The following is a 25883-nucleotide window of genomic DNA, read 5'->3' as shown; positions in this document are numbered from 1 at the left end:
GGGACACATGCTGCCTCTTTTGAAAGACACTGGGGTTTTCTTGGAAGAAAGGACTCCAGGGTGGGTGGTGCCAGGCCTTCAGGGGTATGTCATCTGTTGGGTATCACAGGCAGGGACTTGCCTCTCCTGACCAGAGGCCTCTCCATCAGCATCCCCCAGACAGCCAAGGAGGCCACCATGCTCTCGCTGTCCAGACCACCAATGTTCCTTTCAGTCCTCAACATTTGATAGTCTTAGCATGTCTTTTTAAATCTCAGTGTAAAGGGAAGCCTGTCCCGACCCCTTGTTCTTTTTAAACTCATTTTGTGGGTCCTCTGCTTTTATTTTGACATTGAGCATGAAAGGACCTGGGTGAAGTGGGACCTTCTCAGAGGAGTCTCAGAGGAAGGTAGAGATGAGCATGTTCATTCCTGGGCATCCTCAGGCTGGTTGAGACTGCATTCCGGAGGGACTCTTGTTCAGTCCTGGTGCTGTGGCTCACAGGGTCCCTTCTGTACCCTCGTTGGGCTGCCCCACCAGACTTAGTAGATAAAGTATAGTTAGGCAAACAACAGCAATTCCTTTTGGGGGTGTGACTTTCTGTCTTCAGTCCCTACTATGTGGACCCCTTTCCTGGCTGGAGGTGCTGGATTCTGACTGCCATCTTGCTCTGTGGTAGCTCTGCTCCTAACCTGAGGCCTGAGCCATGGGGAGGGCTGGGCACTGAAATAAAGATAAAAGGATTCCTCCTGAACGATTAGGGCTTCCCCTCAAAGGCCTGGGCCTGGGCCTGGGGTTGTGCATGCCACCAGGAGCAAGTCACTTAAACCTCCTGTGCCTCAATTCCTCCCTCTGCAGCACGAGGCTGGGGACTCCTACAAGAATAAGAGCAAGGTCACACCACTTCCTCTCCGTGTCTCTATATCGTAAACTCCACACGTTCACATAATCACTTCCCAATGGCTATTGCAAACAGACTGCAGTCAGGAATGGAGGAGAAAGCGCCGGCTAGGCCATCTTGGGTCTCAGGGCCTGACATGCGCAGTCTTAGCTCAGCCATAGCCCTCTGAGGCGCGGGGCAAACCAGGACCAAGTAGCCAACTTGTATAAGCTTCTCGCGACTAGCCACTGCCTCCCACCTCCAGCAGAACTGGGCCAGTAGCCCTGCTCTTGCTTCCTCCCTCTCAAGCGAGGCCAGGCTGGCTCCTGGCTGTGCAGGGACCTCTGGTCCCCGGGGAAGCCTTGAGGACTGGACAGGCGAGGACAGTGTACAGCAGGGAGAGCAACGGCTTTGCTCACCCTTTGCACCCGGGAGGCCTCAGTGTGCCCGTTGCAGGCCATCCGCCCTGTAGCCCACACTACATGGACCACCAGGACCTGGCCTTCACTGCTCCAGGTCACCATGCCCTGGGGTCAAGGGCACGTTATCTTCTCAGAATAAATACTAACTGCCACTCTAGAAAGATCTCTCTGTGTCTGTTTCATCCACCCCTCCCCCCCAGGGGGAGGGGGAGGGAGGAAGGGACAATGAGTAGTTGACCTTGGGTCAGAGGGATGAACAAGAAGGACTTGGGAGTCCCAGATGAGGCTGGCTTCACTGGTTGCCTGGTGAGCTCTGTGCAATCTTTCAAGTTCCCTACTGCAAATTGGTGTGGGACTGGCTTTGCTGAGCCCTGCCCATCCCAGGCCCCGGGAAGCACAGTCACTGCTCCGGGAAAAGCCCTCCAGCAACTGGAGACATACCGATCCGCTGATCATGACACTGCAGTGTTCTTGATAGTGTAGCACGGAAGCCCCTAGGAACTAAGTCTCAGCCTGTCAGGTCAAGGCCCTTGTCCTGTTCCAGTAGAGAGGAGATAAGCGCAGGCCACAGACAAGTGGCCGGAGCAGAGCAGAGATGCTGGGGAGGTCAGGTCGCTGGAGACAGGAATTCATGGGCAGAGGCTGGGTTAGGGCTGCTGAAAGCGAGATGGATGGGATGCAATGATAGATGGGATTTGAAGAGAGGTGGGCAAGGGTGGTATGAACTAAGCCCGGTTCCGCAGTGGTTCCAATGTGGTACCCTAAGAAGGCTCAGGTGCTGGGAATCCACGCCCCCTCTAGATGGTGCAGAAAGCAGGCAGAGCCTGCAGAGGTAGGGTGGAGTATGAGGTGGTGAGGAAGGGACGGATGCTTTCTCCAGAGGCAGGATTGCTGTGGGAGTGGCCACTAGGCTGGGACTTAGTTTCCTGCCTCCAAACAGCCAAGATGAGCGTCCTTGACAGACCACCTGGTCTCAGGTGTTTTGTTTTGGGGAAACAGAACAGACCGAAATGGATTCCTAGGTTTCTTGGATTGGGTGTTGAGAAAGTATAGCAGTTATGGTTCCAAGACGACTCTCTGACCCACTGCCTTCCCACCATGCACCTCTGCCCCCAATGAAGCTCTGGGTGCTCCAACCTGTGTCTCTCCGACTCTGTGGAGGCCCGCACTACTTGCCTGGCCCGTAAGTATCAGCCTCATGGGTGAGGCCTGCACTGGGTGCCATTCAGCCTTGGTCTCTGTGCTACCTTGCCCTGTGGCATCCTGGGGTCTGAGGAAGCTGACCTGCAAATGCTGATTTCTTTAGTTGCTCTCTCGACCTTGGCCTTGTAGCAGTCGGCTGTGCCCAGCAGGTGGCGCAGTTGTGCCATTGAGCTTCCCTGCCCCAACCTCTCTACTGCCACAGAATTCATTCCCCCAGCCCCATAGGCTGCTTCTTTACTGGCCAAGAGTGGCCAGGTCTCAGGAGGGAGTCCTCCAACCCACCTTCCTCACCTATTATGAGTATTTTATATCCTTCTAAATCACACATTTTGTTTCACATTGGATGAATCTCTGTCCTGTATGATGTTGCTCCCGATGGAGTGCACACACAAGACACCTAGAACAAGCTGTGGAGGTGGGTGGAAGAGCCTCATGGGGTGACATCTTGGGGAGTCCTGTTTTGGGTGTTGTGTCCCCCTAAGGGCCCAGGTGTTGCCAAGCCTGCCCATCTAGAGGGTCTCTTGTAATGCTGTGGAGGAGAGGAGCCGCGGGGAGGCCACTGGGAGCTGAGGCCCAGCAAAATCATGACCAAGGTGGGACCAGATCAGGCACCCCAACTATGCGGAGACAGCGGCCAGTGACACACATAGCAAGAGGCTCCTGAGGCCCACATGGGGCCCCAGATCAGCCAGCAGTGCCTCCTGGGGCCTCCGTGCCTTGCGTCCCTGCTGGCTAGCCAGTGCTTCCCAAGGCACCTTGTGCGGCCTCTGGACCTTAGTCCCAGCCCCAGCACAGCCCGCCCCTCGTGCTGATGTCACCACATCCAGACCTCGGAGGCCCCCTCGGGCTCCGCCTCCTGGGAGAAGGCTTTGGAGTGGGAGGGAGGATGGCAGTGCGGGCTGGACAGCTGCCCTGAACAGAGAGTGACCCAGGGAGAGGACAAGAAACAGAAAAGCCCAGGGGACCCCAGAGCAACCTCGGAGGGAGCCAGACTCAGGCTGGGGCAGAGCGTTTGCAGGCTGCAGCCCCAGCTTCCAGAGTCCTCCTGCCCTGTGGCCCCTGACCCCAGGCTGGGAGGTGGTGACTCAGAGAGTGTGGATAAGACCCAGGTAAGGATGTGCTGCCCTGAGTCTCTGGGACAGGGAGGAGTCATAGGCTGGGGCCTCTTCTTGAGCCCCTGCCCCACAGCCTCATGTCCTTGCAACTGGACTTCCCTCAACCTACAGGGGCCTGGCCACCACAGCCATGGAAAGAAAATGTCCTGAGCAGGGCACATGGAGGCTTGTACCCTGGGGGAGGGAACAGCTGAAGGGGAAAGGAAGGGCCTGTAGGGTTGTTCCTGGGCTGGGACTGGGTCAGGGGCATCCAGGGGAAACCCATGACAGGGGAGGGGAGGGGAGGAAAGAGGAGGGGAGGGGAGAGGAGGGGAAGAGAGGAGAGAGAAGACACAGGTGCTCTTCTCTCCTGGTCTCCTCTCTCTTTTGATTGTCTTTCTCTTTCATCCCTTGCACATGTTGCTCTCTCGCTGTGTGTGCCTTAATGCCTTATATTTCCCATCTGTGACTTGGGAGTATGAAGGCCACCAGCCAGGGTTGCTGAGGAGACAAGGTAAAGTCAGACACAGTCCTAGAAAAAGAAATGATTCTATGCTCCGAATCTGAAAAACTCACACCGGTCTAGTTCTCAGTTTTGGAAACAGAATGCCCTGAGCCTCGTGCATGGATAAAAGAGCCCCGTGGTTTTCCCTGTTGCTTGGGACTTCAGCTCTGTCCTGCAGCACCTTTCCAGGACCCGAACTGTCTTGGCGTGTTAGCATGGATGGGGCAGGAGCCAGGCAGCCTCTTCAGATGGCAGCTCTCCCACCTGCTGCCTGCTGCCCATGCAATTATTTCCTTGCCTGGTACCCAGGCTGATGTAGGCCTCTGGAAGGACCACGTGCCCATAGAGACCCAGGGCCTGGGGGTCAAGGCTCAGGTGTCAGGTAGTGTCATGGGCAAAGGATCAGATGTCCCAGTGCCTCTGAATGGGCCCTTGTGAAAACTTAATGCTCACTCTAGGGGACAGGCCAGGCAGGGCAGAGGGGCCTCACACCAAGGCCTATGGGTTAGGGCTGCTTCCAGTGACCATGCCCAGGGTGAGGTAGGAGATGAAGGCTGTGGACAAGTGACAAAGCACTCTACCACATGACCTTTAACTCCTGGATCAGCCCTGAACTGGGATGCCAGAGCCCAAGGCTTAGTCCTGAATCTTCCCTGCCCTGCTGTGTGACCTTGGGCAAGTGGCAATCCTCTGAACTTTGCCCGTGTGTCTGGTGTGGGGCTAAATCTGCTACTTTCTAGAAGCCCTGGGGGAGTCTGGTTGACAAAGCCTGAGACAATGACAGAGGCTTAGCAGCTCTGGGCAGTGGAGGTGGTACCAGCACCAGAGAGACTGAGCTGTGGTCCCTCTGACCACAGGGAGGGTTTCCACGAGGGAGGAGGGACAGAGGGCTGGGGAGGAGCCTAGGTGGCCTTGCTGGCTCCGAGCTCAGGGGCTCAGGGCTTGGTGTGGTCTCTTCCCACAGAGCTGTGTCTGGTCACTCCAGTAGGGGCTCTGTCTGACGTAGGACCATGGTTATTCTTCAGCAGGTGAGTGTGCCTCGTCTTTTCTTTCAGAACTAGGGAGGGTCATGCTGAGCAGCTCCTCTCCCACCTTCCATGCTCTCTTCTCTCTCAGCTGTGGAAACTGTCCCCAGGTCTTCCTCTCAGGAAACTCCTACCTAGTCTTCAGAACCCTGCTGTGAAGAATTCCCCAGCTCTCACAGGCCCAGTCCTGAGTCTACACCTCTGGCACGCCCAGTGGCTTCCTTTTCTCACTGTGTCTCTGGGCCAGAGTGATGACTCATCCACCTGAGTCCCAGACATCCCAGGCAAAGGAACAGCGTGTGGGAAGGTCCCTGTGCAGAAAGTCTTTGGGGAGGCAGTTAGCAAGTTTGCTTAGGACCTTGGGCAGAAGTGAGTCAGAGTGACAGGGCCCCAGCTGGAGCTCCCTAGGGAAGAGGCAGAGTGCTGTCTGTCCATCAGCTGAGCCTTCTAGTCCCCTACTCCTCCCCAGGGCCACTCTGGTCTCTTGACCCTCAGCCCTTCCCCGTGACCAGCCTGAGACTCTAATGAGCTTCTCCTCAGTCTCCTAAGTGGGAGCCTGGAATGTAGGCAGTTGGCCAGGTGGGCCTGGCATAGAGCCTTAGAGCTGTGAAGCTGGGGGCTAAGGGGAGGGGGTGCTCAGCCACCAGTTTCCTGTTGTCCCAGGCTATGAGGCCAATGGAGCAGCTTGGGGCCTCTGAAGCAGGGCCTCTATCTGACCAGACCTCCCCACCCCACCATGCTGTTTGCCTCTGGCTACCTTATCTTGCAGGGGCCCTGTTGGGAGCAGCTCCTTGGGTGAATGGCAGCTCCACTCACTTTTAAATGGGACATACCTTCCTTTTACTTCTTTCAACCCCCCAAACCCACCAGCTCTGGATGCTGCCCAGCTCTGAAGGCTCCATCCTGGACCTTGATGATACTGTGAGGACCTTGGGCTGAGCTTGCAGATCCCTTCTGTCCCAGGACCTTGGCTGTAAGCTCTGAACTGCCGATTCTGTTCCCTTGCCTGGCCGCTCCCGCCTACCTCACCCTCCACCTCTTTCCTTGACCTTGCCTTCGCTGTCCTGTTTGGTTACATCATCTCAGGCCTCCAGCCTCCATTTCTCTTGGGAGTTTCCTGTCTGTCCCCCTGGAGTCCATGTGTCTTCTGACTTCCTGGGTGGGCCTCTGTAGAGCCCTAGAAAGAGGGGCAGCCTCCCCTTCTCCTCAGGTTCCCAGCCGGGCACCAGCCCACTGTGAGGTAGGGTTTGGTGCTGAGTGATGCACAGCTAAGTGCACCATTTGGATGCAAGGGCTGAGTTGGATTCCTGGCTCCTTGGCTCTCCAGCTCTGAAGCTGTAGGCTAATTGCTGCTGTCACTTTGTACTTCTGTGACAAAGGGCTGATGGTAGCTCCTGCCTACAGGGAGTTTGAGAGGATAATGTCATGCCAACACAACGCCCAGCCAGGGCTTGACATAGACTCCCACGGCGGTCAGCTGCCGAACAGCTGCTGATAATGGTGCTGCACTGTGTCTCCACGTTTTTGTTCTCTTGCTTTATTTGGATGAGGAAGTCTCAGGAGACCTCTAAGGATCCAATGGTTCTTTTTCCATGCATAGGTTGTCCCCATGTGGAACAAATAATGGCAGATCATTCATCCGTCCTCTCTCCTTCCCTCTACGCCTCAGCCTTCCTGAACTACAGAGTCAACTCGAGTCCTTCCTTCCTCCCTTCACACCTATCCCTCCTAAAGCATGACAAGGTGACAGGCCCAAAGGCCAGTTGCGGGACAGTGGGCTAATTACTCAAACCCCACTGCTTTTGCTTTATGAAGGGCTCCCACTGTCCAGGAGTGGTCCCTGTGGCCACCATCCTGTGATCAGTGAAGCTATGAGATGGAGAACTCTGAGCTCATTTCACAGGTGGCAAAGTTGAGGCTCAAACAGGGTCATTGAAGCATTAGCTGGGCAGGCCTGGACATGATAGGGAATGACCCTGATGGGAGACAATTGTCAAGAAGAGGAGGCCTGGGGAGGGGTGCCAGACTGCCCTGGGTGACATTTGCAGGATAGGGGCTTTTCCCTGGGAAGCTTGTGGCCGGTCTGGGCATACCCCCTTGTCCTTATGGCCTTAGAGTTAGACAGGGTCCCTAGGGAGTCCTAGGGTGTCGGAGGCCCCTTCTCCCAGCCAGTTCTCATCTGCCTCCCCCCACCCCAACACACACACACACACACACACAGACTGAGGCCTACCTCCATGCCAGGCTGAGCACCAAGGATGCACACCATTCCCTGCCTCCCTGGAGCAGTTTCCAGCCCACTGAGTGTCAAAGGAAGCGGAAGTGTGACAGCCAGATCCCAGGGGGACCAGGAGGATGGGAGGAAGCCTGGGAGTCGGTGTAGTCTGTATCAGGAAAGCGTTCAGCTATAGCAAGAGTCTCTCCTAAACAACATCTCCGGACGTCCCCAGAGTGGCCAGGCCCTCGGGGACAGGATGGAAACAAGAACCTAGGCCTCTGTGGTGCATGCGCTGCTCCTTTGAGGACCTTGAGGAGGCTTTTTTGCTTCAGTCATACATGGCTTTCCTCTGTGCTCTGTGGTAGGCCAGGGTGGGAGCCATTGGAACGTGACCCAGATTTGCAGGCAGAGGGAGGTTTGAAGATAATTCTGGGCTGCTAGAGCCTGGATTGAGACTTAATAGAATATAATGCTTTCTTTGTCCCTTGTGACCGCTCGTGCCTTCAAATCTGTTGGGCCTGATATTGATGGGAACGCCCAGCTTTCTCTTGGTTACTGTTTGCCTGGAATGCTGTCTGCGTGAAGTCCTTGATCTAAAGTGAGTCTCAAGCAGGCAACCCTCGATAGAACCCTGTGTTCTTATCTCTTCCTTCAAGCTCTTCCTTTCCACTGGTGCGTTTAATCCACTTATATTGGAAGTAATCACTGCTGAGGACCTGTCTCATTTATCCCAGGTCGGCCTCTGATGCACCCTATAGCCGAGAGTAACCTGGAATTTGCACCCCTACTGTCCCGGCCTCCCTAGGTCTGTGGTTTCAGGCATGCACCATGACTGGTTTTATGTAGTGCTGGGGCTTCAAGCATGCTAGGTGAGCACTCAGCCAGTGGAGCTCCTGCCCCAGCCCCTGCTACGGCCTTTTGCTGTTCAGCTACTTTTTCTCTGTAGTCTTGTAACGGCTTCTCCCAGTTCCTTCATTACGACACCGTTGTGTCTAATTGATGCTTTTTTTTTTTTTTCATAGTTTCCCTTCTCACCTCCTCTTTATGATGTTTCTTCTTCTTCTTTGTGTTTTAAAATTTTTTATGGGCTGGAGAGATGGCTGAGCAGTTGAAAGTACCTGCTGCTCTCACAGAGGACTGGAATTCAGGTCCTAGCACCCATGTCGGGTAGCTAACTCACAACAGCTTCTAACTCTAGCTCCAGGGGTCTAACCTGGGCACTCAGACACTTGGCACACATTCACACAGACACACACACACACACACACACACACAGAGAGAGAGAGAGAGAGAGAGAGAGAGAGAGAGAGACATACACACACATGCACATAAATAAAAATAAATTCTTAAAAATAAACATTGTTTAAAGAAACCTTTGAAAGTTTGTTTTTTTTTTTGACATTTGAAAAATACTCTCCTCCTCCTTTCTGCCCCCCCCCCCATGGTTTCTGAAGAGAAATCAGTTGTACGCATAGTAAAGATTCTTAGCTTACAAGGAATCATCTCTCTCTCTTGTAGCTGACCCTCTCAGTCTCTGCCACTCTGGAGAGGACTTATTTTTCCAGCACCCCCTACAGAGCCAACTCCCAGCACCCTGCCTCTCTCCAGCCACCAGATCCACCGTGTGTCCTCTTCCCTGTCCAGTGCAGTTCTTTGTGCGATTCCTCTGTCTGGGATCCGTTTCCCCTCACGGATGTCTGAGAGACGGTGTCATTAGTGGTCTCTCTTCTCATGGTGCCCTCACTCAATAACAGCCATCAAGCACAAGTGTTTGCTCACAGCACCAGTCAGAGTGTGGACCCCAACTTAACCCATGAATCCACAAGACCCTCTGTGGTGCTACCACCCTGTAACAGGCAGGTGAGCAAACATAGGTACCCCAGATAAAGGAGCTTACACAAAGAAAAAGCTTGTGGCCAAGTGGAATTGAACCTGAACTGTCTGGCTCCAGAGTCCACAGAGCTGATCAGCCTCTTATCTGTATCTTCCTTTTCTGTGTATACCCCACTAGGAGCGGAGCTCAAGGACATGTTGTGTTAGCAAAGCCCTCTGTTCCCTGCTCTGGGCTTGTGCTCAGAAAAGTCTTCTGTACGGAAGGATGGAAATTCCACATCAGCTCCTCCCTGCATTCTGTGCATCCCAGTGGGCAGGCAGGCAGAAAGGTGTGCCCTGGCTCTGTGATTGATGGAGAAGGGCTCTTAGGAGAGCAGGGTTCCTGAGGGTGGAGTGGGTTAGTGCCTGCAGGCAGTCAGCCTGGAGCAGGGTGGCAGAGTCCTGGGTCCCTGGAGCTGAAATGAGGATGTGTGTGTTGAAGGAGCCCTGAGCTGCCTGTGGCTTCTCTCTCTCCTCCTGGGTCTCCCTGACTCTGCTCCCTGCTGGTGTTTGCTAAGGGGCAGCTGGGCTCCTGGGATTCCAGAACAATAGGTTTGTCTGCAATGGAGGGGCGGGGGAGTGGCAGGAAGCATCCTGAACAGTGGCCCCTGGCTCCTGGCTCAATGCTGACTGGAGCCTGGTGCCTCATCTTGTTTGGATGCGGGAACACAGGAGCTCTGCCAAAGCCCCTGTAAGTGAGTTTAAGCCATCATGGTGGCTCCAGGTCTTGGGAAGTCTACTGTACCTCTGAGATCCAAGGCCACGCATAGCTGACCCGGGGCATAGCTGATTGGGGGTCCTGGGGAGGAGGATCAGACAAGGTCTTCAAGGTCCAGTTCCCCTAAGATGTCTTCATGGGAGATCCTCCCTCCCTCCCTCCCTCCCTCCCTCCCTCCCTCCCTCCCTCCCTTCCTTCCTTCCTTCCTTCCTTCTTTGCCTCCCTTCTCCCTCCCTCCCCCTCCCTCCCCCCTCCCTTCCTCCCTCCTTCCTTCATTCCTTTCTAACCAGCTTTCATTCCCCAGCAGTGGCCTTGGAACCAGCTGGAGTCCTAAAACTTCTCGAAGTTTACAAGCGCTCCCCTACAGCTGTCTGGCTTTTTCTTGTGCAGAAAACAGACCAGTTTTCTCCAAAACTGCAGCCAAGATGAGATTCTTGGAGCCACTTTTCCTCTGCGGTCCCAGAGGAGCACCCGGGAATCTGGGGGTGTCAAGGACCCTCCATGAGAGGGGTCGCAGCAGCGCGGTGCCCCCTCCCCACCAGGCCCACGGGCGTCACCTAAGCCGCGGTTGCCATGGGCCCGTGGCAGATGGCCGGGTTTAGGGTTCCCGAGGCGGTGGCGCGCGGGATTAGATGAATTAGGAGCCCGCATCGCTTCGTGAGGGTACTAGACCCTGTGCACCATGGAGTCCCCCGGCAACCCTGCTGACCCAGGCGAGGCTCCTGCCCGGCCGCCTGGCAAGTGGGCTCTGGTGCGGAGCTTGAACCAAGCGCTCAAGACCTTCGCGGTTATGCCGGTGAGCCCAGGGCCGGGAGGGGAAGGCTCACTTGCCTGGGCCTCAATTTCCGGGTCGGTCAGAAGCCTAGTGGGATGCAGGAGCTGGGGGTGTACCGGGAGACTGCATCCCTAGGATGCTGCGTGGGATTAGGGACTCTGGTATGAACTTGACTGAAGCCACACCTCCCAGGGTCTGGAGGCTTTGCCACCTGGAAAACCAGGGGTGCCGTGGGGGAGGGACAGGCTAGCTGGACCAAGTGAAGAATAGATCCCCAGTTTTTACTGGTGTCCAGCTCACGGAGTACTCCCAGGCACATAGAGGGGCATCCTAGGGTCCTCTCTTCCACCGCAGACTAGTAACTACAGTTCCCGCTTCTGGATGCCAGCGGCAATACATTGGTCACCTTCCCATCTAAGAAATGGCTTGGGGTGACTAGGAGCACTAGTGATGGGCCATGTTCTAACTCAGGCTCCTGTCATTCCACAGAGACCTAAAACCTGTCCCAGAGGAGGGAAGAGGCAGGAGGGGGCTGGGAACCTGTGGGTTGGCATTGATGTGATACTGACCCAAGCCTAGAAGAAAAGAGCAGACAGCAGGCACAGATGGCATTTTTGTGGGCTTCTGGTTTTCAGAGACCCTGTCTCCTTCCATTCCAAGACTGCTGAAAAGTGAGGTCCGGCAAGGTTGAGTGCTACCGCCAAGTCACACAGCCCCGGGGTGGCAGGGCTGAAATTGGAACCCACATCTCTTGACTTCTGTGTTCACTGTAGCTAAATGCCACCTTCCTGAAAGGAATTGGGGATTGGGAGTATGCTTGAGAATATCATATGGCGCCATAGAAAGTCTGTGTGGCTGGGTCTGCATAGCCTGGGCCTGGAAGACACTGGTCCAGCCACTTGACAGTGGACAAGCTGAGACTTGGCATGAGTTCCACAGCCCCCATTGAAGCATTTGCCTGTCACAAATGGGATATTCACTGCAAAGTGAGGTCCCTAGAGGGGTACCTTTCTTTTTTTTCTTTTTCTTTTTTTTGGTTTTTCGAGACAGGGTTTCTCAGGCTGGCCTTGAACTCACAGAAATCCACCTGGCTCTGTCTCCCGAGTGCCGGGATTGAAGGCGTGTGCCACCACCACCCGGCTGAGGGGTACCTTTCATAGCACGTTTTTTGGGCAGTGTGATCGCCTAGTCTGGCCACAGGAAACGGGCCTCGTGGGTTGGGTCTTGGACCAGGTCTTATTCGTGGCTTCCTTCTCTTGTGTCCACAGCCTTGTCAATGGACAATCTGATGAGGGAATGCTCCAAGGTCCCTTTCTTCTTCACCTGTAAAATAGGTATCCTGATGTCCTAGCTGCCTTAGGCCTTTTTCCGACCAGAGCATTGTTTCTCTTAAAGACCGTGTGGCCTCAGAATTCTCCCTGAAGCCTCCAACTTGACATTTAAAGTTCTGGCCTGGGGCAGAAATGGTTGTCCTGCCCTCCTGGGGACAGCCTGAAGTTAGAAGTCTGGTCATTTCTGCTTTCTGTGTGTCCTGAGTGCCTCAGTTTCCCTCTCTGAGCCTCTATTTCTAGCTCACACAAGGTATCTTAATTTGATTATTCTATGTTCTTCTAGTGGGAAAAATATTTTGTGTGCCAGGCACTATGCTAGGCCAGGAGACACCAGTGAGTCAGAGACCTGGCTCTCGGCTGTCCTCAGTCTAGGTTTCCAGCTTGTCTTTAAGGCTGGAGTCAGTCAGCCAGGAGCCCTAGCCTGTCTTGTTTAGAGCTATACCTGGGAAATGTCAGGGAGAGCCCTGGACTTGGGGTTTCTCAGGTTCTGCCCAGGTGACAGCAGGGACATTTTAACCTCTTGGAAGAAACAGGGGCTATGGAACTCTCTTCACGTGAGCGTACCATGAAGACTGATACAACAGTTAATTTCAGAGGAGCATGTAACTTTGCAGGAGGTTCTGGGACTTCTATAAAGCAATCATCTGGCACCTGGGCCAGCAGATGTGAATCATCTCTGTTTTCTTCCCTCCTCCCCCCCCTCCCTCCTTTCTTCCTTCCTCCCTTCCTTCCTTCCTTCCTCTCCTTCTCTCTCCCCTCCCTCCCTCCCTCCCTCCCTCCCTCCCTCTTTTCTTCCCTCCTTCTATATTCTATATTTATCACTGCTCCCTCTAAATCAACCAGGACTTTGTCCTCAGGAGATGCTCAGTAGATGTTTCTTCCTTCCTTCCTGCCTGTCTTTCTCCTTTGTGGTGTTGGGGATAAAGCCTATAGCCTGGGTGTCCTGGGGGAGTGCTCTGCCTCCGAACCACACCACTAGTTCAAGATTCTGTCTGTGTTCACTCTCTTTACCCCCACCCCACATACGCTCTGCCATCCCCTCACACACAGTCACATGTCTTCACTTCCACTCACACCACACACATGCTCACAGCTACTCACGCTTGCCTGGCTTCTCTCTCACGGAGGTTTTGAGTGAGAGGCTGGCCCAGCCCTGCCAAGATAGTGTGGTGCAGACAGCTCCATTATCCACACAGCTGCCAGAGGGGAGCTGTCAAAATGAAAACCCAGGGACTGGGGGGTGAAGCCCAGGGGCAAGAGCTTGTCTAGAATGTACAAAGCCCTGAGTTCGAGCCCAACTGCATAAATCAGATGTTATATGGCTCACCCGTAATTCAGCACTCTAACGGTAGAGAGGTCACCCTTGGCCGTATATCAAATTTGAGGACAGCCTGGGCTACGTGAGACACTGTCTCAAGAAAGAGGCAATTGTGCCGTTTTCTGGGAGTGAGTGGCTCCATGTCATACTTAAGAGAAAACCCAACCCTTCCGTGTGGTTCACAGGGCCCTGTGGACCTGGTACCTGTTCCTGTCATGACTCATCTCAGGACAGCCTGGCTTGCTCCTCCTTGGACAGCACCTTCTAGCTGCTTCTGCTCTGTCCCCAGAGGACAGGCAGGCTGCACACACACCTCTCACAGGTGCAGAATCAACGCAGCCCAGCAGGGCTGAGGAAGTCTAGGCCAGGGAAAAGCTACTTCTGTGCAGCTGTGTGGACAGGCACAGGGGACCCAGGGGCTGGAGGTGAGGTGCTGAGCAGGTGTGAGGGTTAAAAAGGCAGGCACTGGGAAGCAGTGGGGAGTCCCAGATTCCCTATGGATGCTCAGTGAACACGGACTCTCCTGACCTCTGAGCCTGATCATTTTTCTTTTCTGGGATCAAGCAGGGCCTGGGACTGACTGGCTTGTGCTCACTCCCATTCACATGAGCAAACCAAGGCCCATTGTGCTTCTGATGGGAGAAGAAAGCTGAAATAACCATATATCCAAGCCTTCCCCCTTACTGGGGGGCAAGGAATCTGAGGGTCAGGGGTCAGTGAGCAGAGCCGAGGACCCTGGCTCCTGAATCCAGGCCCTGAGCCATGGGCCTGGATTCAAGAGCCCACTGGGCCATGCCCATGGGTCTTCAGTGAGCCAGCTTACCAGGCTATGACATTTCCAGCCACACGTGATGTGAAATTACATGCTTGCAGAGATGCTAAGGTCTCCCACACTCCAGGACAGCTTGGGAACCTTCCCCTAAAGGAACACGTTTTGGTAAGATTAGAGTACCAAGGAGCTTTGTGTCCTGGACCCCACACACTTCTCTCTTCCCTGTAACCCCCTCCTTAACGTTCCCTCCCGCCCCAGGGCCTTTGCATGGGCCATGCCACCATTCTTTCCATGCATGGCTGCTTTCTGCCCTTCCGATCTCAGCGTCGGGTCTCTGCCACTGTGTGGCTCCTTGGCTGCCCAGTTGGAGTGGCCCCTCTCCTGTCACTGCTTGTCACTCTCCGTGGCTTCAGGTCTCCTCCTTCTGCACTCTCTAGTGTCCAGGGGATCCTGGGAAGAGCTTTGCTCAGCAGCGACCCGTCTAATGTTTTCAACTATTCACTGCTCCCTCTAAATCAACCAGGACTTTGTCCTCAGGAGATGCTCAGTAGATGTTTGTTGAATACATCAGCATGGAATATGGTTGTTCTCAGTTCATTTCTCTGAATCTGGTTTTGTTTGTTTGTTTGTTGTTTTGTTTTTTCGAGGCAGGGTTTCTCTGTGTAGTTTTGGTTCCTGTCCTGGATCTCGCTCTATAGACCAGGCTGGCCTCAAACTCACAGAGATGAACGCCTGGCTCTGTCTCCCGAATGCTGGGATTAAAGGCGTGCGACACCACAGCCCGGCTGAATAAGGGTTTTGATTCAGGTACCTGAGTTAAGAGCCAGGCTTTGGCCTGGATGCTGCAGGGGACATGGAAATGGAGCCCCTCCCGCACCACCTTAAAGTCTGGGCTCTCCTCACAAGCCAGGGATTGATGTGGCCTCTACCCCAGACTCAGTAGAGTGGTGGACCTGCAGGAACCCGCTGCTAGGATGATTTGAAGTGTTTACCACAGCCTGGTGGCCCGTGTCCTGACCCCTTTAGGGCAGAAAGGATGTGATTTGGTGTTCCTGCCTCAGTCCCTAGTCTGCCAGGTGTCTGGAGGTCCAGAAGCCATGGGCAGCACAGCCTTAGACAGGCCTGGGCTGAGGTTGCCCTCAGGAGGCTGTTCCTCTTCCTGAGTCTCAGCCCATTCACCTGAGGGGTCCCGGAAGAGGGTTGACACCGGGAGCTCCAGCTTGAGGCTCTCAGAAAGCAGAGGCTCCCCCTCCCTCTCTTCTGGCTCAGATCCCAAGCCTCAGTGGTGGTGGGAGAGAGGGTTGCTGAGCGCACTGGCTCTCCGGGCTCAGCAGTGTCTCATGCCTACAGGGGGACTATGTGTGGATGGACCTGAAGTCAGGCCAGGAGTTTGATGTACCCATCGGGGCCGTGGTGAAGCTCTGTGACTCTGGGCAGATCCAGGTGGTGGATGATGAAGGCAACGTGAGTGACCCTCTTTCCCCCAGCCCTACCTGGGAAGGCTGCAGTGACCGATGCCCACCCCCCCATCCCACCCCACCCCCACAACCCTACCCCTCTGCTCCAGCAAGAGAGATTCTCTTTTGCTTCCTGTTTGCTCATTTCCAAAGACTTCAGGCCATTATGGGACATAGAGGTAAAGGCTGTGTGTGCAATGTTGGGGTACTCCTTGGCATGGCTCAGTGGTGCTCTAGAATCAGATCAAGGTCCTTCCTTTCAAGCCTCAGTTTCCCCTTTAATAAAATGAGACCCACATGTGAGCTTTCACATGCCGAGCACCTCAGTACAGTTGGCATCCATCTAGAAACACTAGGCTTTGCTCCGTTGGCTTGTGGATTTCATCATCCATATTGCCCTTAGGAAGTCATCTATCAACCTATCAACCTATCATTTCTCATGGGCCCCGGAAGTGCAAGCTTGGTAGGTCGTAATGATGCAGGCTTGAGGAAGGAGGTAAAAATCAGAGGAAAGGGCCTGCTACAAGGAGGGCAGGTGGTCTATGTGAGGGCCTGGAGGGTCTCAGAGCAGAAGTTCACAGCATGTGAGTGCATGTGCATGAGTGTGCCTATGTGTGTGCATGTGTGCACATGTGTGTCTCTGTGTGCTCCCATGTGTATGCACTGGGGACATGTAGATGCAGTGCAGAGCCCGAGAATGTAGTGTAGTGGAGACATTAAAGACTCGGGAAACTCCCCCTTGCCATAATCAGGATTGTGTCCAGTGCAGTGACTGGCTCTGGGGACAGCCTAGCCTGGACTCCTGCCTTAGTCTGCTAGTCTGGGGAGAGCAAAGACGGAAAGAATAGTGACTTGCAGAAGGTCCTGCTGGCCCAGGAGCTGTGAGCCTAGAGCAAGAAACCACTGATGCCCCTAGAGTCCTGCAGGGCCACCCCTCAGTGCTCTTGACCTAAGTTGTCTTTGGATTCTCCTGGCGTCTGTGAAAGGCAGGACAGACAATAACTGTGACCCCATCAGGTGACGACTGTGAGTCACAAAGTTCATGATGCATGGATCTGGGGTTAGAATTTAGGATCTCTACTTCTGCATGTGTCCTGCCAGTATCTCAGCAGCTGCTGCAGGACTCAGGTTGTAGGAGAGAGGCTGTGCCCTGGACTTGAGGCCAGAGTGCACTTCCCTTCCTTCCGAGGCTCTGGGAATCCTCCATGAGGCTGTGTCCCAGGGAGCTGTGTGCAGGGAGGGCTGGCAGCCGACAGGCAGGTGATGCTCCCCGGCCCTGAGCGTGGGGACAGGGACTCTACCTGGGTAGAGTTTCACCTGGGTCAGGTTGCATGTCAGATGGTGTCCCGTAACTCTGTGTCACTGGATCCCGAAGGTCCCCTCCCATCCTGCATACCCCCCCCTCCCCACCAAGGACCTAAGAGTGGGGACTGCTGGAGGGGGAGGGGCATGACCAGCTAGGAACATGGGATGGAGACAAGTTAGGGAAACTGAGGCCTTGGGACCCTTTTTTTCCCCCTATTTCCTTCCTTTGATACTCTAGGCCATTGTCCTCTACCTCTGTCCTTTCACAGACCCAGTAGCTGACAGTAGGGACCAGGCCAGTCACATGACTTGTGCAGAGCTCCACGGAGTGCTCAGAGCAAGCTCTCTGGAGAACACTTGCAGAACACCGAAGCGCTGGCCTTCCGACCTCTGTGAAACCATTTCCTGTGCCTGCTGGGGGACCCCACCTCCTACAGGAGAACACCTGTCCCTTAGCTTATTCCCAGACAGCTCTTCCCAGATGGCGTGTGTTCCCCCCCCCCCCCCCCCTCCGCCTTCAGAATTGTCCTTGGTACTTCTCTGTGCGCCCCTGCCTCCCCGCCTCCCCTGCCTCCCCGCCTCCCCGCCTCCCCCCAGCATCTCCCTCCCTCCTCTGTCTTCTGTGCCTTTCCTGTCCCTGTCTGTCTTCAGACACTGACTTTTCCTGTCTCTGCCACTGTCTCCTTCAGAACCAGGTCTCCAGCCTTCCTACACTTTGGCCCCTGCTGTGGGCTGTGGACCTTGACCAGAAAGCCGCCGCCCTCAGCAGGGTGTCCTCGCTCTTCAGCTTCTTAACCTGGCCAGTCATTTTACGTTGAGTCTGTCACTGTGTCCCCAGGCCCCACTTCCCTGCTGTGGGGCATGACAAGAACACACATGGTCTTTGTAACCTGGTAGCTCAGGGTATCCAACTCATATCTGGCTGAGTGTACCCCAGGCCCCAGTGACCTGCACACCTGACAGGACTCTCCAGGGAAGATAGCTTTCCCTCCCCCACTCCAGGACGGCACGCTATTGTCCTTGTTTTCTGTTTGTGGATGAGGTCCTGGAGGCCCAGGAAGGTGACCTGAGGAACCTTACTCTAAGGTTGGCCTCAGTCTGTCTCCCCTCCCCCAGCTCCATCCCCTTCACCAGCCAGGCCTGTGAAAGACACCCTGGTGGGGTCTGATGCCTATCGCCTCCGCCCCTGCTGACCCCTCACCTGCCAGGCCCACACAGCCTGGGGAGAGCTGGTTTTGCTGATCCCCAGGTCTGGCCTTCTCTCCTCACTTCTCACAGGAGCTTTCTTATTCCTTGATGAAGTGGTCCTCAGCACCTGGCCCACACAGTAGCCCTGCTGAACTATCTAACTGACCCATTTTGGAAGGAGTTGTGGACCAAAGGGTGCGGTGAAGAGCAGGTGGAGAGCTGCCCAGGTCCCTCTGGTCCCACTCAGGGGCCAGGGACAGGCAAAGGAATTTTCCAAATGGATCAGCTTATATCAGACTGTTTGGGAGAGAGGAATGTTCCACACGGTGCTGACAGTGTAGACAGGTTCTTGACGTCACTACTGGGCCCCTTGAGCATTGGGAACGGCTGTGTGAGGGCCTGGGTTGGATTAAGTTTTCCTGCTCAAGTGCCATGGAATGTTAGGGAAGCTGGAGCGGGCCTCTGGCTGGCACTGGCCTGACCCCTCAGAGCAGGCGGGTGAGCTAACCATCTCTTCTCTCCTAGAGGCAGGGCTGAGCTGCCAGAAAAGAGAAGAGATGTGGACCAGGGTGTGGCTGCTGCCATGGCAGCCATTGGAGGGCCAGAAGGGCAAGGTCATGACCGGATCTGTCAGGGGGCAGCTGAGGACTGAAGATAGATTTTAGGACTTTTATCTGGGCCAGTAACTTCTAAGAACAGCTAGTGTGCAGGGTAGTGACTAGTGTGTTACATCTATTAGCAAACCTATAGGCTTTGAGGGCTGGTAGCAGAGAGGTTCCTTCTACCCCCAGAAACCGTGTTTCTTCCTGGCTCAAGGTGATGGAAAGTGAGTGTGAGTGGGCTAGGACCATAGCCTAGAGCACAGGTCAGAGTCTGAGGATGTGAAAAGGTTCTTTTTTGTTCTTTTTTTCTTTTGGTTTTCTCTGTGTAGCCCTAGCTGTCCTGGAACTCACTCTGTAGTCCAGGCTGTCCTGGAACTCAGAATCTACCTGTCTCCGAGTGCTGGGATTAAAGGTGTGCACCACTGCGCTTGGCTGCGAGAAGGTTCTTGAACCCAGCAACCCCATTAAACCAAGGCTCTATTTGCCAGAGGAAAGAATTCATGGCCCTCCTAGATGCCCTCATCTGCCATCTGGTGGCTGCAGGGAATAGTGCAGGAAAGAGGAACTGGGAACTGTATCAATTCCCACCTCAGCTCCTGGGTCCTGAAAATCTCCTTTCCCCTAGCTCAGTACCTCTCGGCCTGTGAAAGACACCCTGGTGGGACCATTTGCCACGGCCCAAGCGCACCCCTCACACGCCACGCCCACACCTCCTGGGCTGGACTGTTGCCGGCCCCAAGGTCTGAGCTTCTCTCCTCACTTCTTACAGAAACTTTCTCTTCATTCAGGTCTCAGCTTGAACGCTACCTCTCAGGAGAGGTGGTCCTCAGCACCCTGCCCACAAAGCCCTGTTGAACTCTCTAAACTTATTTTTATGTATTTGATGACTGGAGCCTGGCCTTGAAGCCAAGCCCCTTAAATCCAGTCCTTTGCTTTCACTCTCTCTAGCCTTCAATGTGCCTGAGGGTTATTGATAACAACAGGTGATCCCCTTAATGGTATGTGGGTAGATTCTTCAAGAGGAGGAGAGCTGCCTTCCTTGATGGGTAGAGACCAATAAAACCCCCATACTCAAGCCAGTCAGAGCCGATCAGGACCCTTTCATAGACCCAGGGCTCCCATCCCTCTGCACAGCCTGGGCCCAGGAGCGGCAGCTGACATGAAGGGCTATGTTGCCTGCAGGAACACTGGATTTCCCCTCAAAATGCCACGCACATCAAGCCGATGCACCCCACCTCGGTACATGGTGTGGAGGACATGATCCGCCTGGGGGATCTCAATGAGGCAGGCATTCTGCGCAACCTGCTCATTCGCTACAGAGACCACCTCATCTACGTGAGTACCATCCATAGCTGCCCCTGTGCTAGACCCAGAGGCCCAGACTCCTGGGACTTTGTCAGCTCTGCTGTGGGGTGCTCCATCTGAGGCTCCTCCTCCCGGGCCCAGGCTCTGGGCTCTTTAGGACTGAGGTTGAGGTAGGAGCTGTTATATTGCAGGTTTACAGGGCTCATAGGCTTGGAAACTAGGGACCACACTGCCCAGGGACAGGCTTAGCATTTTTGCCAGTTGGGGCACCCGGAGGCTGTTGCCCTGCTGTGTTTTGGTGTGAGATGGGGCCTGGCCCTAAGCCTCAAGATGTGGGGAGGGATTGCCTAAGTAGCATGTGTCCTTAAGAAGGGAAAAGAAGGACCAGAGACTCTAACAAGAACCATCCAGGTCACCCCTCCCTGTGGGAACATTACTGGTTCTTAGTGGGCCTCGGAGAGGTGGTCCCACAGAGAAACAAACGCAGTTGGGGTCCCAGAGTCAGTTTATCCAGGCAAGACACTTGCCCAGGAGACACTTAGTGAATGGAAGCTACCATGATTTCATCATAAGAACCAAAAACCTTTTTAAATTGTTGAGGGGGCCAAAGACTTTTGTTCATTTGGGTCATAGGATGATGTTTGTGGTATTAGAAATTAAAATGCAAAGTTTAAAGATAATAATTCATTAAGAACGACAAGCTAGGACTATCTAGAAAGCAGTGAGCATACCTACCATCTGGAGCTGTGAAGACTTGTGTGCCCCCACCCCCATCTTCTTGGCATTTCCTCCCTTCCAGGGACATCCTCCCCACTGAAGAAAATGGCTGTTTTGAGTATGTAAAGTGAACTATTTATCATTTGTGTGCAGGTGCCCATGTACCACAGCCACCACACGTGGGGGTCTGAGACAGCTTTCAGGGGCTGGTTCTCTCCTCCCACTTTGTTTTGAGGCAGGGGTTCTCTTGCTGCTCTGCTGTGCTGCACACTGCAGTCTAGCTGGCTTGTGAGCTTCCAGTCACTCTCCTGTGGAGTGCCGGCCTTCCAGATGTGTGTCGCTGCATTCAGTTTTTACACAAGTTCTGGGGCTCAGACTCTGGTCATCAGGCTTGCACAGTGAGTGCTTTTAACTCCTGAACAATCTCACTGGCCCTGGATGGTATAGTCTTAACCAGATGTGTGTACCGTATTCCTTCTGACTGATTGTAATGGTGCCTATCTCACAGGGGAAAGACTGTGTGTGCCTGTATGTACTCAGATGGTATATGTGTGTGTACACACAGGCACACAGGTGTTTGACCATGAGTACTTATACATTCAAGTGTGGGATAGGCATACATATGTGTGCACACATGTGTATATACCTTCACATGTGTGCACAGCTATGTGTGAACTTCTCTTCTCCACAGACAGGAGTATATCTATTCACAGTAGTCTGTCTTTCCCACCATTTTTATGCTAGGCCTCATTTTTGGTAATGTGGCTGGCGTGGTCCCGAGTGCTAACAGGATGTTCCATAGCTCCCTTCCCTGCTAGTCCCTGGAGATAATCCGATGCTGCCCACTCAACCCATTAATACCAATCACTTCATCACTTAACAGGCACTGCTGAGTGTGTCCTATAGTTTGTGTTAGGCATTGGGGAGATAAAGACCTTGAACCAGAGCACCAAGCATCCAATAAAATGCACTGTCGGGAACATGTGGGGTACCATGGTGAAAGGCACGGGGCAGACAGTGTTTCAGAGGTCCAGCAGGACAGTGAAGGAATTTGCACAGGTTCAGTGAAGGGCTTCCTCATCTGAAGACAAGAGTAACAGAGATGTATACCGTGTTCTGAGGTTGTAGGAAGCAGGGATGGGTCCCGGCAGAGAACAACCTGGTTACAACCTAGTGAAGCTGTAGGCTGCAAGTGAAGGAGAGATGGAGCAAATGTGGGAACAGGAGCCAGGTGGGGATGCACCCCAGGAGACCAAGAAGGATCTGGGAGCCTGGACCAGGGAGCGCAGCTGAGACAGTGGCCTGGTGACAGGGAGGAGTGAAGGGTCCATCTGGGTGAAGGGCATGATGGTACTGGAGGCTGAGTTGGGCTGGCTGAGAGCAGGGCTGGAGAGGTGCTGGTTTGGGAGTCCTCACGGCCATCATGTGGTGACCTCTGGGGGTTGGGGGACACTGAAGAATCTTGAGCCCACAAGGCCCTTGGGTCACAAGCAGAATGGAAAGAGTCTGGAGCAATGGTAGAGGACAGGCTCCATCCACAACCACAGGAGTACTGGGTCGCTGTGACATCTCCACAATCCTTCCGTCACTTCCCTGCCACTGAGCTTCTCGGGGTGACTCTGTAGGCTGGGTCATTAGGTCTGAAAGGGTAAATGTCATCTGTCATCTATGGCTGCCAGAATGATCTTACTCCAGAAGATCTCCCCAAATGTCATGGCCTTTGGGCCTCTATCCCTGCGGCTGGCCCGTCCATTCCTCCCACTGAAGGTTGCAGGGGCTCCTGGGAGTCTGCTGGTGAGGGCTGGGGAGTGGCTTTGTGGGGACAGCCTCCTGCTGTGTTGGTGACAGATGTCACCATCTTGAGCAAGTATTAAGAAGAAATGAAGGTGTCGCTTATGCCCCTGGTACCTAGCAAGGATGCTACCTTAGTCCTTTCGTCTCCATAGCAGCCCTGGAAGGAGGCAGCGAGCCATCCCCTTTCACAGATGACCGGACTGAAGCTGGCCAAAGGGATGCTCCCTGAGGCTGACTCTCAGGCGTGGACGGGCTCCACAGCTTCGTGGGATGGAGCTGTAGTGGGGGATGGCCACAGGGTCCTCACCCTATCGTTTGGCCTACGTGGGCTGCTGGGGAGTCTCTGTGGTTTCTTTCCCATTGACTGAGCATCTCTATCTGTTCCTTCCTTTGTAACAGACCAGCTGTGGAGGGCGGGTGAGTGTGGCGCAGCAGCAGCCCCCGGGAAGGCTGTGAGGCTGGCTGGCTGGGCTGGCTGCTCCTCTCGGCCTCCTCAATTCACTTCTCTTCTTACTCGGGCTCCTGGCACTGAGCCAAGCCGTGAAAGTGAATCTTGGGTGTTCCTGGCTGCAGGGCTTGGAGGAGGTGGCTGAAGGGGAAGAGAGCTTCTGGAACTGGGGTCTCGAGGCTTGGTCAGCGCTTCTCTGTGCAGCTCCCCTGGCCTGGGCTGGGCACCACAGCTGCTTTCCCTGCATGCCACGCATGCCACGCTGGGCTGAGCGGTGGGGGGAATGGTGGCTGCTCTGGCATCGCACACTGAGTCCTGGAAGGGTGGCAGAGGTTGGGGAGACAGGCCAGGCTGCCACCTGCCCTGTGTAGAGATGTCTGTCTTCAGCCTGTCTAGGCCCCAGACATCAAACATCTGTCACCAACAAACAACAGGTAGGGCCTGACCTTCCCTAGTTTGGGATGAGCTGGGAGGAGGGGAAGTAACTCCACATCCACTGCCTCCCCCTGCCCTGGGTGTGATAGGACCCCGGGCACAGCAGGAAGTATTGTTCATGCTCCCGTACAGGAACAGAATGGGAACAGCCTCAGGTCCCCAAGCTCCATCCATGGGCTCGGCAGCTACCTCTGCCCTGGGGGAGCTGCAGAAAAAGTCCCTGCTCCAGCCCAAAATCTCAGACCCTTCTGGACCACATTCCAGCCTCAGCCCTTCTGCTCTTTATGACTTGACTAGGCCCCACTCGTGACTTCCTTACCATCCCAGTCTCCCCTCTGAACACCATGCAGTTTTTGAAGTTTGCTTTAAAAGCCTTAGTTAGATACTGAGATTGGGGCCAAAGGAGGGAGCCAGTGTTTGAGTTTGTCCCTGCTTTGTGCTTTGAATCTGAAAATACACTGTCTCGTTCATCTTCACGTCCTTTGTACAGATAGGATCGTGTAATCCAGGCTTAGGGGCCTCCTCCCTCAGTCACAGAGATACCCCTCCAGCCCACCCTCGCCACCTGACTGTGTAAACTCCTGTCCCTTGCCGGTTGCAGACATACACGGGTTCCATCTTGGTAGCTGTGAACCCCTACCAGCTGCTCTCCATCTACTCGCCAGAGCACATCCGCCAATATACCAACAAGAAGATAGGGGAGATGCCCCCCCACATCTTTGCCATTGCGGACAACTGCTACTTCAACATGAAACGCAACAGCCGGGACCAGTGCTGTATCATCAGGTGGGCAGCACAGCCCCACTTCCGGTGTGAGCTCCAGCTCTCTGCCCCCTGTTACTACACTAGCGATTGTTCCATGGTTAGAACGCCATGATGTTCCCCAGGAGCTGGCTGTGCCCTCTGTGCTGTATCACAGTGTATAGAGTCGCCCCTACATTCCCAAATCTTAACACTTTCTCTTAACACTACAAGGGTTGGTGCTAGCTTTTGAGGGCAACATTGTTTCCTGAATTGTTAGCCTATGGTCAGTTGAAATCTGTCTCCTGTTTTCTCTTGGGCAAAGCAAGAGGCCAAAGCATCAGTTGAGCAGTTCACATGGCTTGATGACCCGTAGGGATGGGGGTGTGGCGGAGCCCTGTGCTCCCTGAGTGCCAGACTGTCCTCAGCCTATAGTGAGACACATCAGCTGGGTGGGACAGCCAGGGCTGAGGCCCATCCTGCTACTCCCACCGTCTGCAGTGGGGAGTCCGGAGCAGGCAAGACAGAGAGCACCAAGCTGATCCTGCAGTTCCTGGCGGCCATCAGTGGACAGCACTCGTGGATCGAACAGCAGGTGCTGGAGGCCACTCCCATCCTGGAAGGTAGGGCCAGGTTTGGAGAGTGAGCCGGGTGCTGGCACTGGGGTCCATCCAGTCTCATCCATATTCTCTACCACACTGCAGCGTTTGGGAACGCCAAGACCATCCGCAATGACAACTCCAGCCGCTTCGGCAAGTACATTGACATCCACTTTAACAAGCGTGGTGCCATCGAGGGGGCCAAAATCGAGCAGTACCTGCTGGAGAAATCTCGAGTCTGCCGCCAGGTGAGCCCAGGCTCCTAGTGTGGGTCGTCCCTGCGCTGGGTAGGTGGGCACCACTGTCCACATGGTCTGTGCCACCCTTAACCATGCTGCACTTATATCTGCTCCCTAAAGGAGGTCCCCTGTGAAATTCCCGCTCATGTGTGTTCTCTGGTCCCGATACTGGTGTCTGCTTCCAGGCCACTGACGAGAGGAACTACCATGTGTTCTACTGTATGCTGGAGGGCATGAATGAGGAGCAGAAGAAGAAGTTGGGCCTAGGCGAGGCTGCTGACTATAACTACTTGGCCATGGTGAGGCCCATGGGTAAACACCTGGGGGTAAACACCTGTCTCAGTCATGTAGACAAGACCAGACTCACCAGTGTGACTGTCCAAGCTCCAAGCCTTCCCTTGTCCCTGCCTGTCCCAGCCAACCCAGGCGTGTTTGTGCCTTAAAGCCCTCCCTCAGTTGGGTACATGTCCCTAGTGACTTTTTACCAGATGCATTTCTTTTTAAAATTTTTTCTTTTTTCTTTTCTTTTCTTTTCTTTTTTTTTTTTTTTTTTAAGATTTATTTATTTATTATGTATACAGTGAGTGTTCAGCCTGCAGGCCAGAAGAGGGCACCAGATTTCTTTCTTTCTTTCTTTTCTTTTTTCTTTTTCTTTTCTTTTTTTTGAACCCAGGGCCTTGTACTTGCTAGGCAAGCGCTCTACCACTGAGCTAAATCTCCAACCCTGGCACCAGATTTCTTATTGTAGATGGTTGTGAGCCACCATGTAGTTGCTGGGAATTGAACTCAGGACTTCTGGAAGAACAGCCAGTGCTCTTAACCTCTGAGCCATCTCTCCAGCCCCCAGATGCATTTCTCAAGGTCAACATAGGACATGGGGACACAGCACACAAGAGCCACAGATCCATATGCATGGATCTGCTCATACACATATGCTGGGC

The 25883-nt window shown here is 54.2% G+C and overlaps 1 protein-coding gene across 1 annotated transcript in view; it reads left to right on the top strand.

The window, feature by feature from the left end:
- Positions 1 to 3554: 3554 nt before the first annotated feature.
- The window catches only part of Myo7a (myosin VIIA), a 70521-nt gene continuing 48192 nt past the window's right edge, over positions 3555 to 25883 (top strand). Inside the window, exons 1-8 of the mRNA XM_036175115.1 lie at positions 3555 to 3593; positions 5048 to 5111; positions 15463 to 15576; positions 19847 to 19999; positions 23965 to 24149; positions 24606 to 24727; positions 24809 to 24951; positions 25128 to 25241. Of these exons, the coding sequence (XP_036031008.1) occupies positions 5094 to 5111; positions 15463 to 15576; positions 19847 to 19999; positions 23965 to 24149; positions 24606 to 24727; positions 24809 to 24951; positions 25128 to 25241 (849 nt within the window). The 5' untranslated portion in view covers positions 3555 to 3593; positions 5048 to 5093. The remainder of the gene's footprint in view (positions 3594 to 5047; positions 5112 to 15462; positions 15577 to 19846; positions 20000 to 23964; positions 24150 to 24605; positions 24728 to 24808; positions 24952 to 25127; positions 25242 to 25883) is intronic.

This window comes from Onychomys torridus, chromosome 1, assembly GCF_903995425.1.
Source record: "Onychomys torridus chromosome 1, mOncTor1.1, whole genome shotgun sequence".
NCBI lineage: Eukaryota > Metazoa > Chordata > Mammalia > Rodentia > Cricetidae > Onychomys > Onychomys torridus.
Note: the sequence above shows the minus strand (reverse complement) of the source record. Positions and strands in the feature narration are given on the sequence as shown.